The 12,225-nt window shown below is 41.5% G+C and overlaps 1 protein-coding gene across 1 annotated transcript in view; it reads left to right on the top strand.

The window, feature by feature from the left end:
• HUWE1 (HECT, UBA and WWE domain containing E3 ubiquitin protein ligase 1) overlaps positions 1–12,225 on the top strand; it is a gene marked incomplete in the record, with an annotated part of 5,008,559 nt that overhangs the window by 2,306,110 nt on the left and 2,690,224 nt on the right. The window contains 1 exon segment of the mRNA XM_044079288.1: positions 6,309–6,525. Coding sequence (XP_043935223.1) covers positions 6,309–6,525 — 217 coding nt within the window.

Raw genomic sequence — 12,225 nt, 5'->3', positions numbered from 1 at the left:
TATGGGGGGAAATAATATATATATATATATATATATATATATATATGTGTGTGTATATATTTGTGTGCGCTACAAGACATGCATGTAATGTATATATGTGTGTACGTTTGTGTAATGCTTGTGTGTAAAAGGTGCTGCAAAGCTTGTGTGTGTGCGTTTGTGTGGGTCTCTGTCGGTCTCTGTCTATATGTATATAGATTAATTTCATAACACTGAAAATAAGAAAACTTCATAATGTACAAGACCAAAACACGGAAACTTCATAACACTGAAAACACATACACATATTCTGAGTTTAAACAACATAAATCATAGCACTTTCTACCAAGTGTAAGCAGTGGTCAAGCCCCCTTGTGCCCCCCATGCCCTATGCTACTTAAATATATCTACTCCAAGATTGCACTTAGTGTAGGTGTTGCATTTCCAACAGCTCTGGGTTTGACATAGCTTTATACGTTAGGCTAAGATCACCTCTGAGTAGGCAATATGCTATGGAGTAAAGCTGGAGTTTCTTGAGATTCAGTGTAGGGCATCGGTTTGAGGGGTGGGGTACTTCTGTGGCCTTTCCAGTTGTTACAGGTGTCTTGTGAGGTACATTCCAAAAGGGGCATTGTTCTCTATTTTTGATCTGAGTGTCGAGTAGAGGGGGAACAGTTACCTCTTTTTTTTCCTGGATGCGAACCCTTTTATGATGAGGTGTGCCACATAGAAGTACTTTGACTACTGTGGCGATGTGACTATCAAAAGGCAGACTACTGTCCACCTGGGTCCCAAGGTCTCATCACACATTCGGTGTTAGACTTCTATTTATGTATTAGTTCATCGTTAGAGTTTTTACCAGAGGAGATGACTGCGCCCTTTGGCATTGAGCTTGAGGCAGTGACTCTGAATCAGCAATGCCCTTCTGTAGGATTTCTACATCGTTTGGGGACTCTACTATGATTCCTAGTTTGATGTCCTCTGCGAACTTTGTTAGCCAGAGGCCTTCTGTGTTAGCCTGTACTTCAGAGAAGTAGATACCAAACAGGAGAGGTCACAGGACTCTACCTTGTGGTACTCAACTTGTCACTGGTTTGCTGTAAGATTTTGGAGTGTGCAACATTAACAGTGTGGGTTCTGTCTGTGAGCCAGTTGGCAACCCATCTTGTGACTTTGGCATTTATACATAGTTTAGTGAGTTTAGCTATAATTCCAGAATGGGGGATTGTGTCAAGCCTTGGTGATGTCAAGAATAGGTTGTGTGAACCACCTTACCCTCATCTATGGCTTTGGTGACTGCCTCTAATTCGTCGATCAGGTTCAGGAGGCAAGATCTGCCTTTCACAACCCCGAACTGAGTGGGATTCAGAGTTTCGAGGTTACCAATGTCTTTGACTTCCATTATGATACGTTCATTGGCCTTGCAAACCAGGCTTGTCAGGCTAATAGGGCGATAGTTCCTGAGATCAGTTATGGCTCCCCCTTATGGAGTGGGATAACTGTTGTACGCCTTTCAGTGGGGCAGAAAGCCTGATGTGAGGCTATGATTGAAGATGGTGTCTAGGTGGGGAAGCCAGTATGTTCTGAAGTTCATGTGAAATGCAGCCTGGGATGTTGTCCGGTCCCGTGGATGCTGTGTTTTTGGCTTTTGAGAGTGCAGCTTTTACCTGCATAGCTGTGATTACAGAGACTCTGCATTCTTCCTGTATAGATATGTTTTTTCTGTATAGTTATGGGCCCTTTAGGGGGTCGGGGGGGGGGGGTTAAAGTTAGCGCTGAACCTGTCTGCCAGGATGTTGGCAATATTAGTTGGTTCTGTATTTTTCATGCCCTTGTGCTGTAACTCTCAGCAGATCTGGGTGTTGCCATTGAGATTGTTGACATAGCTGTAGAATGCTTTGTGGTTGTCCTTGGATTTAGTGGCGATTTTGGTTTCATAGCTAGCTTTGGAGGATCTTATAAGGGATCTCGGCTTCTTACTGAGGCTGACCAGGGATCTCCTCCACTCATGGAATTTTACTTTCTCTTGCAACAATTTCTTCCTTCTGTTGTACATGAGGGACATAGTCTCTTAACATGAGAATTAAGACAATGGCCACCAAATCTAAGATCATCTCAGTCTGAAGGAGATTTGAACAGTAATCCCAGCTCTGCGGTTTGTTTCCATTTTGAAATCCGTGTCCCTTGAGAGTGCTTAAGGCATCATGTGTGTCGCATGGTACATCACAAGTTGGGGGCACCAGATCCTATCATCTATTACAAGACTGGAGTTCTTGGTATGGGAGCAGGCCACAAAAGTCATCTTATTTCTACATGGTTTACATTCCCTCACAGGACAATGCCCTGGTAGACTTTCTAAACAGTTTAAGTGAAGATTCCCCACAAGTGGATGCTGACCAAGGAGATCTTCCTAGATATAGTCCAGAAATGGGATGTCCTCACAGATTGGTCTAGTTGCCTCCATAGACGAAAAGCAACTTTCCTGTTTTTTTGCACCAGGACACACTGTCCTGAAATTTGGAAATGCAGGTTCCTATATGCTTTCAGTACACTTCCTCCTCTTCCCAAGGTCGTAATAAAGATTTGTAGACATCTCAAAAGATTCTACTGTTTACTTCCTTCTTGCCTATGCAGATTTAGTTTCTCCTTGTCCATCACCTAGCCAAGAACCATCCTCGAAAGTTGCCCCTCTCAGTGGACTTGGTCACACTACAGGAAGTTCCTAGTGTTTCATCCAACCTGTCATTCTTCAGTCTAACACCGTGGATGACAGGATTCTGACCTATTTAGACACCAGTTTTTTGAGTACATGCTATAGGTTTTCCAGGAGGCAAAGAAACCTGCTGCTAAGGAAATCTTACATTGACAAAGGGAAAAGATTTACTACGTACTTATAAGGACATCTTACATGGTCAAAGGGAAAAGAATTACTATCTGGTGTCATGCCCCTAAAGTAAGACCTAATGTAGTTAAGTCAGTGGTCTGTTCTGTTTGAGCTGTTGAAATTTGGCCTGGCATACTCCTCTGTCAAGGCACACATTTCAGCCATATCTGCTTGGCTATGTCTGGTTCCCTCCCTCCTGTCCTGAATAGAGGTAAAACGGTTCTTACATCGTGTACTTCACCTAATACAGCCATTGATAGCAGTTTTGCCTGCTTGTGACCTGAACTTTGTGCTAAATAAAAAAGAAAAAAAAAAAACTCACCCTTCCTCCTTTGAACCAGTAGCCTCTACCCGTCTCAAATTCTGTACTTGGAAAACCATTCTTGTGGTAGCTTTACATCTGCTAGACGAGTCTATGAACTACAATCCCTTGTGGCAACCCTTCAGTTATTTTTATTAGGACAATGTATCCTTGAGCGCCAGTTCCTTTTCTTAATGCCTAAAGTTGTAATGAACTCTGTCAGGCTATAAATCTTCACACCTTCCTCGCTGACCCACATAAGAGTGAAGAAGGGATTTGTCATTCTTTTGATGTTCATAGACTACCTAGATTCATTCGTATGTTTCCAAGATCTCAAATTATGGACTCCAGTGACTGTACAAACATTTGCTAACTGGAGTTCTAAATGCATTTACTTTTTATTTTTACTTTACTCTGCATGGTAAACCCTTACCTTGTCCAACAAAGGCAGTGGCCTCATCTGGAGCCTTTTACGAGTGGAGGATGGACTCTAGCACCATCCTAGAAACAGCTTCTTATTCTGTGCATACATTTACCAAACATTGCAGAATAGATGCTTTGTAAATAGAGAGCCACCTTCACCAGGGAAGTCCTCTGTTGTTTACTGGATAATTATATTTTCTCATCCAGCCTTCTTTCACATTTCAGTAGCTGTAAGAATCACCCAACAGTTTGGAATACTGCAACAGTGATCTAAGGAAAGAGATTGTATAGTTATGTAAGAACTTAATATAACAGTAGATGTCTTATCGAACACTTTTGCATTATTCTTTGCCGCCCTACTTTCCCCCTTCATTTATACTTCCTTCCTTGTAATGTCTGGAAAGATATTTTTTTTCTCAAGGCTTTTCTATCTCAGTTTTGGGTTCAGGTGTAGAGTTTTGTCATGATGCGTTGCCTTCTAGTCCTCTGCTAAGTTTTAAGTTGGGGTTTTGCTCTTAAATAGCTTCTAGACCTGGGTGTGTGTTTTTAAATATCTTCCTCTGTTTCACGAAGTTGTACATTTTGTTATAAGGAGATGGTGTTAGGAGGCAGTGGGGTTTGTGTTTACTTGTTTACCTTTTGCAGTTGCCTTCCACTTGCCATTTGGTGGTTTTGGCTTCTGAGTTGAGAAACTTTCTGCTGTTTTCATATCGTTTTTCGTTACTTAGCTTTTGAAGCTGTCCCTCCAGCTTCGTTACATGGAAGTGGCACCCTTTTTTCTAGTAAGGTTTCAGTTCTAGGTGTATAACATTGAGCCGGATACTAGTCTGAAGGGGGAGGCGCATGGTTTTATTTTCTACTTTGATGGGTCGTTGCTGTTTTCTTCCCTTCCCTGTCCTTTACGGCGCACAGCTTAGTTAATGTCTGCCTTCTTCAGTGGGTGCTGATTGCATATGTGAATTAGTCTTGCTTCTTGTTTACAGGAATCTTTATTTGGCCTTTCTCCTTCCTGGGGTGGAGCAGGCCAGGCATTGCTACTGCTTTGCCTTATCACCCTTTTTGTCTCAAAGTACTTGATAGCACCTCAGCTGGTTGCATCTAGACGTAGAGTGTTTGTGATGCATATTTGTTGTCCAGTTATTCCACATTCTGGTCTGCACCGTTTAACTTCTTGTGGTGCATGAACTTTATTTACTTATCAGGTCTGCTGTTAACAGACTTGAACTTTATGGCATTTTGCTTTTGAGACCCTCCTTGCTGGGCAGCTTCTTTGATCCATTATTGAGTCTGGTCTTCTTTTAAATGTCTCCCTGTATGTATCCTTTCTGGTCCTTTTGTGATTCTTTTTCTTCTACTTTAAAGTTACTGTTTCAGTTTAACAGCTCTTGTATGGACCCAGGGCTTACCTGCCCTCTCTCCATCCCTTTCGGTCTGTAGACTATATACTTGGGCTGCTCTATTCTGGATTAATCAGGCAAGTATTTGTCTTATTTTTTTAATAGTAGAGACTCTTATCTTCATTTCTGGTTTGTAGGTTGTTACTCACTAGTAGTAGCTTCATCTGTTGAGTGCATGAGATGAGTTTTTTTAACAAGCATGTTAAACTGGGTGCATAATCACAAATGTGCATCCGTAGCCAAGTGTATGCACTACCTGGATAAAGATACTGATGATTACAGAGGATAAATTCTATCATAAGTACTGTCAAGACTGGCTGTTTTTGTAAATTTGTTGGTGTTAGGATTCAAACCATCTCTTTAGTTTGCCCAGTCTACAGCTTCAGTTATTGAGTAGCTGTTCCATCCCACTTTGATTACTCAGCTCTGTAACTTAAATGTTATATTTGCATGCCCATGTATTTGTAATCATGGATAGTTTTGTGTACATTTGCTTTGTGTATGTGTGTTTATGTAATGCTTATGCATAAATGTACAGAGAGGTATGGCATATGTATGCCTGGAATTTGGTTAATTCTGTTATGAAAAATGTATCAATTTTCTAATCCTGAAGTCCATGTATTTCATTTGTGACAGAGTACAGATCTTGCAAATATTCCTTAGGTCATTTTTTTTTTCTCTTTGTCTTTATTTTGATTACTGCGTTTGGTGTTCGAATCATTAAGTGATGGTTGAGTAGTTTGTATGTTTTTGAATAGTTTTTCTCTTTGGTGGTTTTCCACTGTAGCTGTGAAGTAGACTTTTAATGTTTTTATTTAATTTTATGCTATTTTATACTTGATGGTCATAGTATGATTTGTTACTTTTTTGTTTGATATTTGGTGTAAATGTTTGTTTCAGACCATTTTTACTGATGAAGCTTTTCTTTTTAGATGGTTGTGGCTTATATTTTTACAGTTAATTTTAAGGCTTCGTTTTGTGAGTTTAATTTGTAATTGGATAGTTTTTGTGAGGCATGAGAGTGTATAATGCATTATGGATGTGCACCTTCCTTTGTATTGCTTCTTGCTGCCTGATGGAAATATTCTGAGGAGTAATGACCATTACAATTTGTTAAAGCTCCTTAAGTTGTATTTCGGAACATAAATTAAACCCGAGTAAAGGTGCACTCTTCTGAGTAACTGCACTTGTGGGCCAGTTGTAGGTGGGTGCAGAGCAAGTTTCACTGCACTGATTATGTAGTGCACTCTAGGTTTCATAAATAATATTGCTAGGTCTTTATTTTGGCTCATTGATGCAGTACTGATGGGTTTTCATTGTCTAGCTTCTTCTCGATTGGGTCGAGCATTGGCTGAACTGTTTGGGCTTCTTGTCAAGCTTTGTGTTGGGTCACCTGTGCGCCAAAGGAGAAGTCATCATGCAGCCAGTACCACCACAGCACCAACGCCTGCTGCAAGATCCACAGCATCTGCCCTTACCAAGCTCCTTACCAAAGGCTTGTCTTGGCAACCTCCTCCATACACCCCCACTCCAAGGTTCAGGTAAGCTGTAGGATTGAAGTTTATTTCATACACTTCTGAAGTATGTCTTAGTAAATGGTAATTCTTGCTTTGTATGTGATATTAGACTTTTTGGACTAGCTATACTTTGTTATAACATTCTGAGCAGTCTCGACTTGATTTTAATTTTATTCAAGCACATGGGCTTTGTTTGTCTAGCAGCTTATAGGTGGCACTGGCTTGCTGTTGCTCTGTATCAGTGAGGAAACACCCTACTTGAAGCATGTAAACTTTTCTACATCTCTGTCCTTTGCCATTTCTACAAGTTAGACGTTTAGGACTTGCTGTGCTTGATTTTAAAAATTAACTTGCAAGTTAAACTTGGTAGTTCTTAGTTTTATGTTTATGGTACTACAAGATGGTGTGGAAGTATTTTATGATATCCTTACATTCACCGGTGCAGTATTCATCACTTATTTGATTCCCTGCTGTGGAAGCTGTGATCTGGCCAGTCTACCAAAATACTAGAGAGATGCATTAACTCAGGTCTCAGACTACCTCCTTACTAACAACCTCCTTTCCAGTGCTCAGCATGGTTTCCGACCAAACCATAGCACCACCACTGCCTTACTCTCCTTTACTAACACTATCCTTCAGCATAAAAACAATGGCTATCTCTCCTCTGCTACTTTTCTAGACCTATCTAAAGCATTTGACATGATCCCACACAAACAATTTACCTCTGTCCTCAATAACCTATCCTTCTCACAATCAGTCACCAACTGGTTTCAGAGTTACCTCTCTGACCGCCAACAATCCGTTGTATGGCAGAATGACATATCTCCCCAACTACCTGTCTCCATAGGGGTTCCCCAAGGATCCATCCTTTGACCCCTACTCTTCTCTTTTTACACCAATAATCTAGCCTCTGCCACCAAACATGGCACACTTATCCAATACGCAGGTGACTCGACCATCATCTGCTCAGCCCAGTCCCTACCCAAACTGCAAAAAGTCAGGTTATCCAATGTCCAATTAATACTCAACCCAAAAAAAATAAACTACTCATCTTCCAACCCACCAAACGTACTCAAAACAACTCTCACTTTAACATCACAGCAAAAGACAACACCACTATATACCCAACTGAACACACCAAATTGCTAGCAGTGGAAATAGACAAACTAAAATTTGACATTCACATATCCATGACCATAAAAAAAGTCCACAAAAAACTAGGATTATTATACAGAAATAAACTATTTCTCACCAAAGCAGCAAAAATTTCAATAGCAAATTCCCACCTTATCTCCACCCTACTTTATGCCTCTCCAATATATACCAACCTAAGGCAATGTGATCTAAACAAGCTAGAGACCTGCTACAACAAAATCGCCAAATTCGCCACAGGGGACATCCTACCGTAGTCATCACTGTCTCTCACTTGCTGAACTGGGCTGGCTTGAACTCCCTCACCTCCTTCAGTGGTATCAACTCTCACTTGCCCACAAACTAGTAAACCATCCACTAAATGTCCCATCCCTCCAGAATCTACTCCGACCCTATCGCACCACCAGACCACTAAAATCCAGCAACAAAAATCACTTGCAGATCACTAAAGCCAATAACTCTGCTGGTGAAGCACTATTCTCTTGCGCCATAGCCAAATTATGGAACTCACTCCCACCCACAATTACCTCCATACCATCATGCACCCACTTCAAAACTTTACTAAAAGCGCACCTAAAAACATGCTGGCTATGCCCTTGCATCTCCCACTCTAATATCCACCCCATCCAACTACTACCTTTCTTTCCACTCCACTCACTACCTTGATTATAGCAAGCTCAGATGCTCATAAGCCTAGTACTTATTATACAGCAGGAACTTCTCATTGTTACATTTGTTAATGCCTGTTACGTACTTCACAGATAAAGATTCTAGTTGTCTACTGATTTACTATGTTCTTCATCTGTAAATGTTAGAAATTTCTATGTTAAATTGTTAATCGCTATGTAATCCAATGCAACTACTGTCTCTTTATTTTATTGTGGAGCTTTTCTCCCCGGGCCTCCGCTGAAAATGGACCCACATCCAGTCGGACACTCCCGGTCAACAAATTTAAATAAAATAAATACCAAAGCTTACTGTTGCTTTAAGGTGCACTGAATGTCATCTAAATGCTTATAGTGTAGCATAGGGCGTAAAGGGTGACGTTCAGGTATACCGCCCTCAGAACTTCTTTGCTGCCAGTCAGAATGCTGTTTAACTCTGCCTCTGTCCATTTTCTGCCATATTTTTATTCTTAGTATTCCGATGATTACTCCTGTTTGCTGAAGTCCACAGCGTTGCAGATAAGTACCCAGTTGGAGGTTTTTAATTTTTTTCTTGTGTTTTTTGTGCTGTTTGAGGTTAATGTCATCCAGGAAGGGTAATGCCAGTTTGAGAGACAGATTCCCCATAAAGACTGCCACGATAAGTGCCTTTTTTTGGCCTAGGAGCATCTCTTGATCATACGTCTTGTTCAGTTTGTCAGGCATTTGTCCCTGAAACCCTTTGTAGTAGGCTTTCTTCCCTTGCTTTGTATATTGTAAACCAGCATATTAAGCTTGTTGTTAAGTTACTGTGGATGGAACTTCCTGCCCCGAGGGTCAGCTGTCAAGAAAGAAGTTAAGACCGGAATCTTTTGTTGTCCAGCCTCTGTCGAGTGTTTCTCCCAAGGTTGTTACAAATGTGGAGGCTCACCTGACTATATTGGATTTCTTTGCCTCATCCGGGTGGGGGGCTGGCAAGGATCTGGCAGGCAGCACGTCCGACGAGGCTTTGTAGGTGTCTATTTTGAACGTTCAGAAGGAACCATGGTTGAGTGGTCTAGGGAGGTCCACAGTTTCTTCTAAGTGAAGAAGTTCCTGTTACAGTTGTGGAATGCCATCCTGAGTCAGAGCCTTCTCAGTTCTCTAGTATGGACGTTCCTTTAAAGAAATGGAAAACTAAACATGTTTTTTCTGCTCCTAGGGATCCTCAAATTCAGTGGCAGGGATTTATTTGGGGATTATTTAATGCTTTAATGTCATTAGGGCCTCCTCAGCGGGTTTTAGTTCCTGCTCCCCCTTGGTTCCCTTCTACACTTAAAAGGCCCAGGGAATTGAATTCTTCTGAGGAAGAGTTGCATTCTGATGAAGAATCCTTTACTTATTATACCCAGATTCCTTCTCCTTTAGACTATGGGTCTGAGGAGGAGGAATCTAATGGTCCAAATACTCCTGAGGAAATTTCCTTTGGGGACACAATCTCTAGGATGATGGAATTTAAGTGGGATTGTGCTCAGATTTCTGAAACCCATAGGGGTACTCTGTGTTAGTGCAGATGGAATCTCCTAAACCTGCGGCTATTCCTCTAGTCTTGGCTGCTTTACTGATGCATTTTTCCAATGCCTTTAAAGCTCCTGATTGTCTGCCCCCTGCTCACAAGAAGTAGTCTAAGTTTTGTAGGGTACCTGAGGATTATTCCTTTTTGTTCAAATGTCCTGCGGCTGACTGCTTTGTGGTGTCTGTAGCCACTGATAAGCCATTTGAATTGCTTCCTTCATCCAAGTTACTGTCTTCTGACAAGGATAGCAGAACCATGGACAGGCTGGGTGGGAAGGTTTCTACTTCGGTTACCCTAGTTTTTACGACTATTATCAGACCAATATATCTAGGCATGTGTTTGCTCTTCTTTCTCAGGCTTGTCAGTTTTTTCTGATCTTTCAGACTGAGTAAGTTGTCATGCTCTATCCTTGCTAGGGACTTCCTCTCAAGTAGTTTGTCATTTTATGAAATATAGTTATGTTGTAGTGGATGCCTCTTCTAGGGCTGCTGCTTTTGGTTCAGTACTGAGGAGGTTTTCTTGGCTTGGACTTCACCCGTTACCTAATGATATTAAGGTAAGTTGATGGATGCTTCTCTGGATAATAAACTTTTGTTTGGGGAAACAGCTGCTGGTTTAAGTCTCTTCAGGACAAGGGGAAGGCCGTACAGGAGTTTAAACATGTTTGTTTCTCCTCTGCCTAAATTTGAGAAAATACCGTTTTAAGCCAGCCTTTGTTGGTAGGCAGTCTTGCCCTCCTGCTAAAGGTAAAAAGGGTGATAAACAGGCTCCTCTTGCTAAGGCTACTCGGACAACAAGGATTCAAAAGTCTTCCTTTCCTGACAAACCAGGTGCTGCCTGACTGTCAACTTTTCCTAGCCACATTCCTCTTTCTTTTCAGTTTTCTTTCTCTTCTTATTTGGCTTCGAATCATCCAGGATTCTTAGGTTCTGTCAGTCATTCCTTAGGGGTATTTCATGGTGTGGTTTTCCATCCTGCTTTTATGGGCATTCCTCAGCCTCCTTGGGAACAACTTCCTTTTGACCCCCAGAGGATTTTTGAGATCTCTTGTCTCAGGGTACTATCTAAGAGGTGCCTGTGTCCCAATGGGGAAAGGGGTTTTAGTCAAGAATGTTTGTAGTGCCCAGAAAAGCGGGTACCTGGAGACAAGTTCCAGACCTTGACCTCTCTCATCTAAACACTTTTCTGAAGGTGCTTTCTTTTCGAATGTTACCCCTTCGGATCCTGTTATTCTCTTGCTCCCTCATGCCTTTCTGTCTGTGGAACTCAAGGATACTTATCTCCATACGTGAACATCTGTGCATACTTTTACCAAACACTAGAAGCCAGATGGTATCTCCAGAGCTAGAGCTGGCTCTGCTAATGCCATTCTTCATGGTTTCTTGCAGTGCTCTACTGCTGCTTCCTCTTCCCAAGTTTCTTGAGTTGTGGCACTCTACCATCAGTTATGAATACTGCAGTGGTGAATGTCGGGATATAGTACAGTTGCGTAAAATCTTACCATAATGGTAGATGTCCTTCCCTTAACCACTGTAGTATTCACTCCCTCCCTCCATCCCCCTAGCCTTATTTCCTTCCTGGATGTGCTGGTTCTCTTTGGTTTTCCTTAGACTGCTTTTCCAACTGGGGCAATCGGTTCTGAGGATGGTATGCCTGAATGTCGCCTTTATTCCCTATGCTATGTGAGAAGCATTTAGGTGACATTCAGTGTACCTTAAAGCAATGGGTAGACTTTTGTAGACTGGCTGGATGATGGGCTTCCATGGCAGGGAATCCCGTAAGTAATGAATACTGCAGCGGTGAAGGCAAGGACATCTACCATTGTGGTAAGATTTTATACAACTGTACTTTCCTTCTCTAGCTGCCTTGAGCATAACTAAAAGGCTGTAGCCTGACCTTATGTTTTTCCCAGAGTTTTACTTTTTCCCACTTCATACTCTTTGAGGAGTGGCCTGAGAGCAGGCAGCCTGCCAAAGACCTTTTGGGGCTAGTAGATAGATGTGCAAGTCTTAAAGTTGAGAGCACATCTTTCCTAGGATTAGAAGTAAGTACACCTGTTTCTGCTTCATTTATCAGATAAAGACTCTACTACTGAAGAAAAAAATGAACATGTCACCTGAAAAGGCAGTCTTAATCTACAAAGGTCTATGAAGAGAGCGATGGGAAAAAATAACACCAAAATAAAAATAAAAGGAGAGGAGTCTTATTTTTATTTTGGTATTATTTTTCCCACCGCTCTCTTCATTGACCTTTGTAGATTAAGACTGCCTTTTCAGGTGACATGTTAATTTTTTTCTTCAGTAGTAGAGATCCAAGACGACCTGCTACACCCTTTGGGCTACAGGGAAACTTTTTATAGTCCGTTGTATTTTG

This window comes from Protopterus annectens, chromosome 8.part0, assembly GCF_019279795.1.
Source record: "Protopterus annectens isolate FY-2018-M chromosome 8.part0, PAN1.0, whole genome shotgun sequence".
NCBI classification, from domain to species: Eukaryota; Metazoa; Chordata; order Ceratodontiformes; family Protopteridae; genus Protopterus; species Protopterus annectens.
The sequence above is the reverse complement of the archived record's forward strand: the minus strand, read 5'-3'. Positions and strand labels throughout refer to the sequence as shown.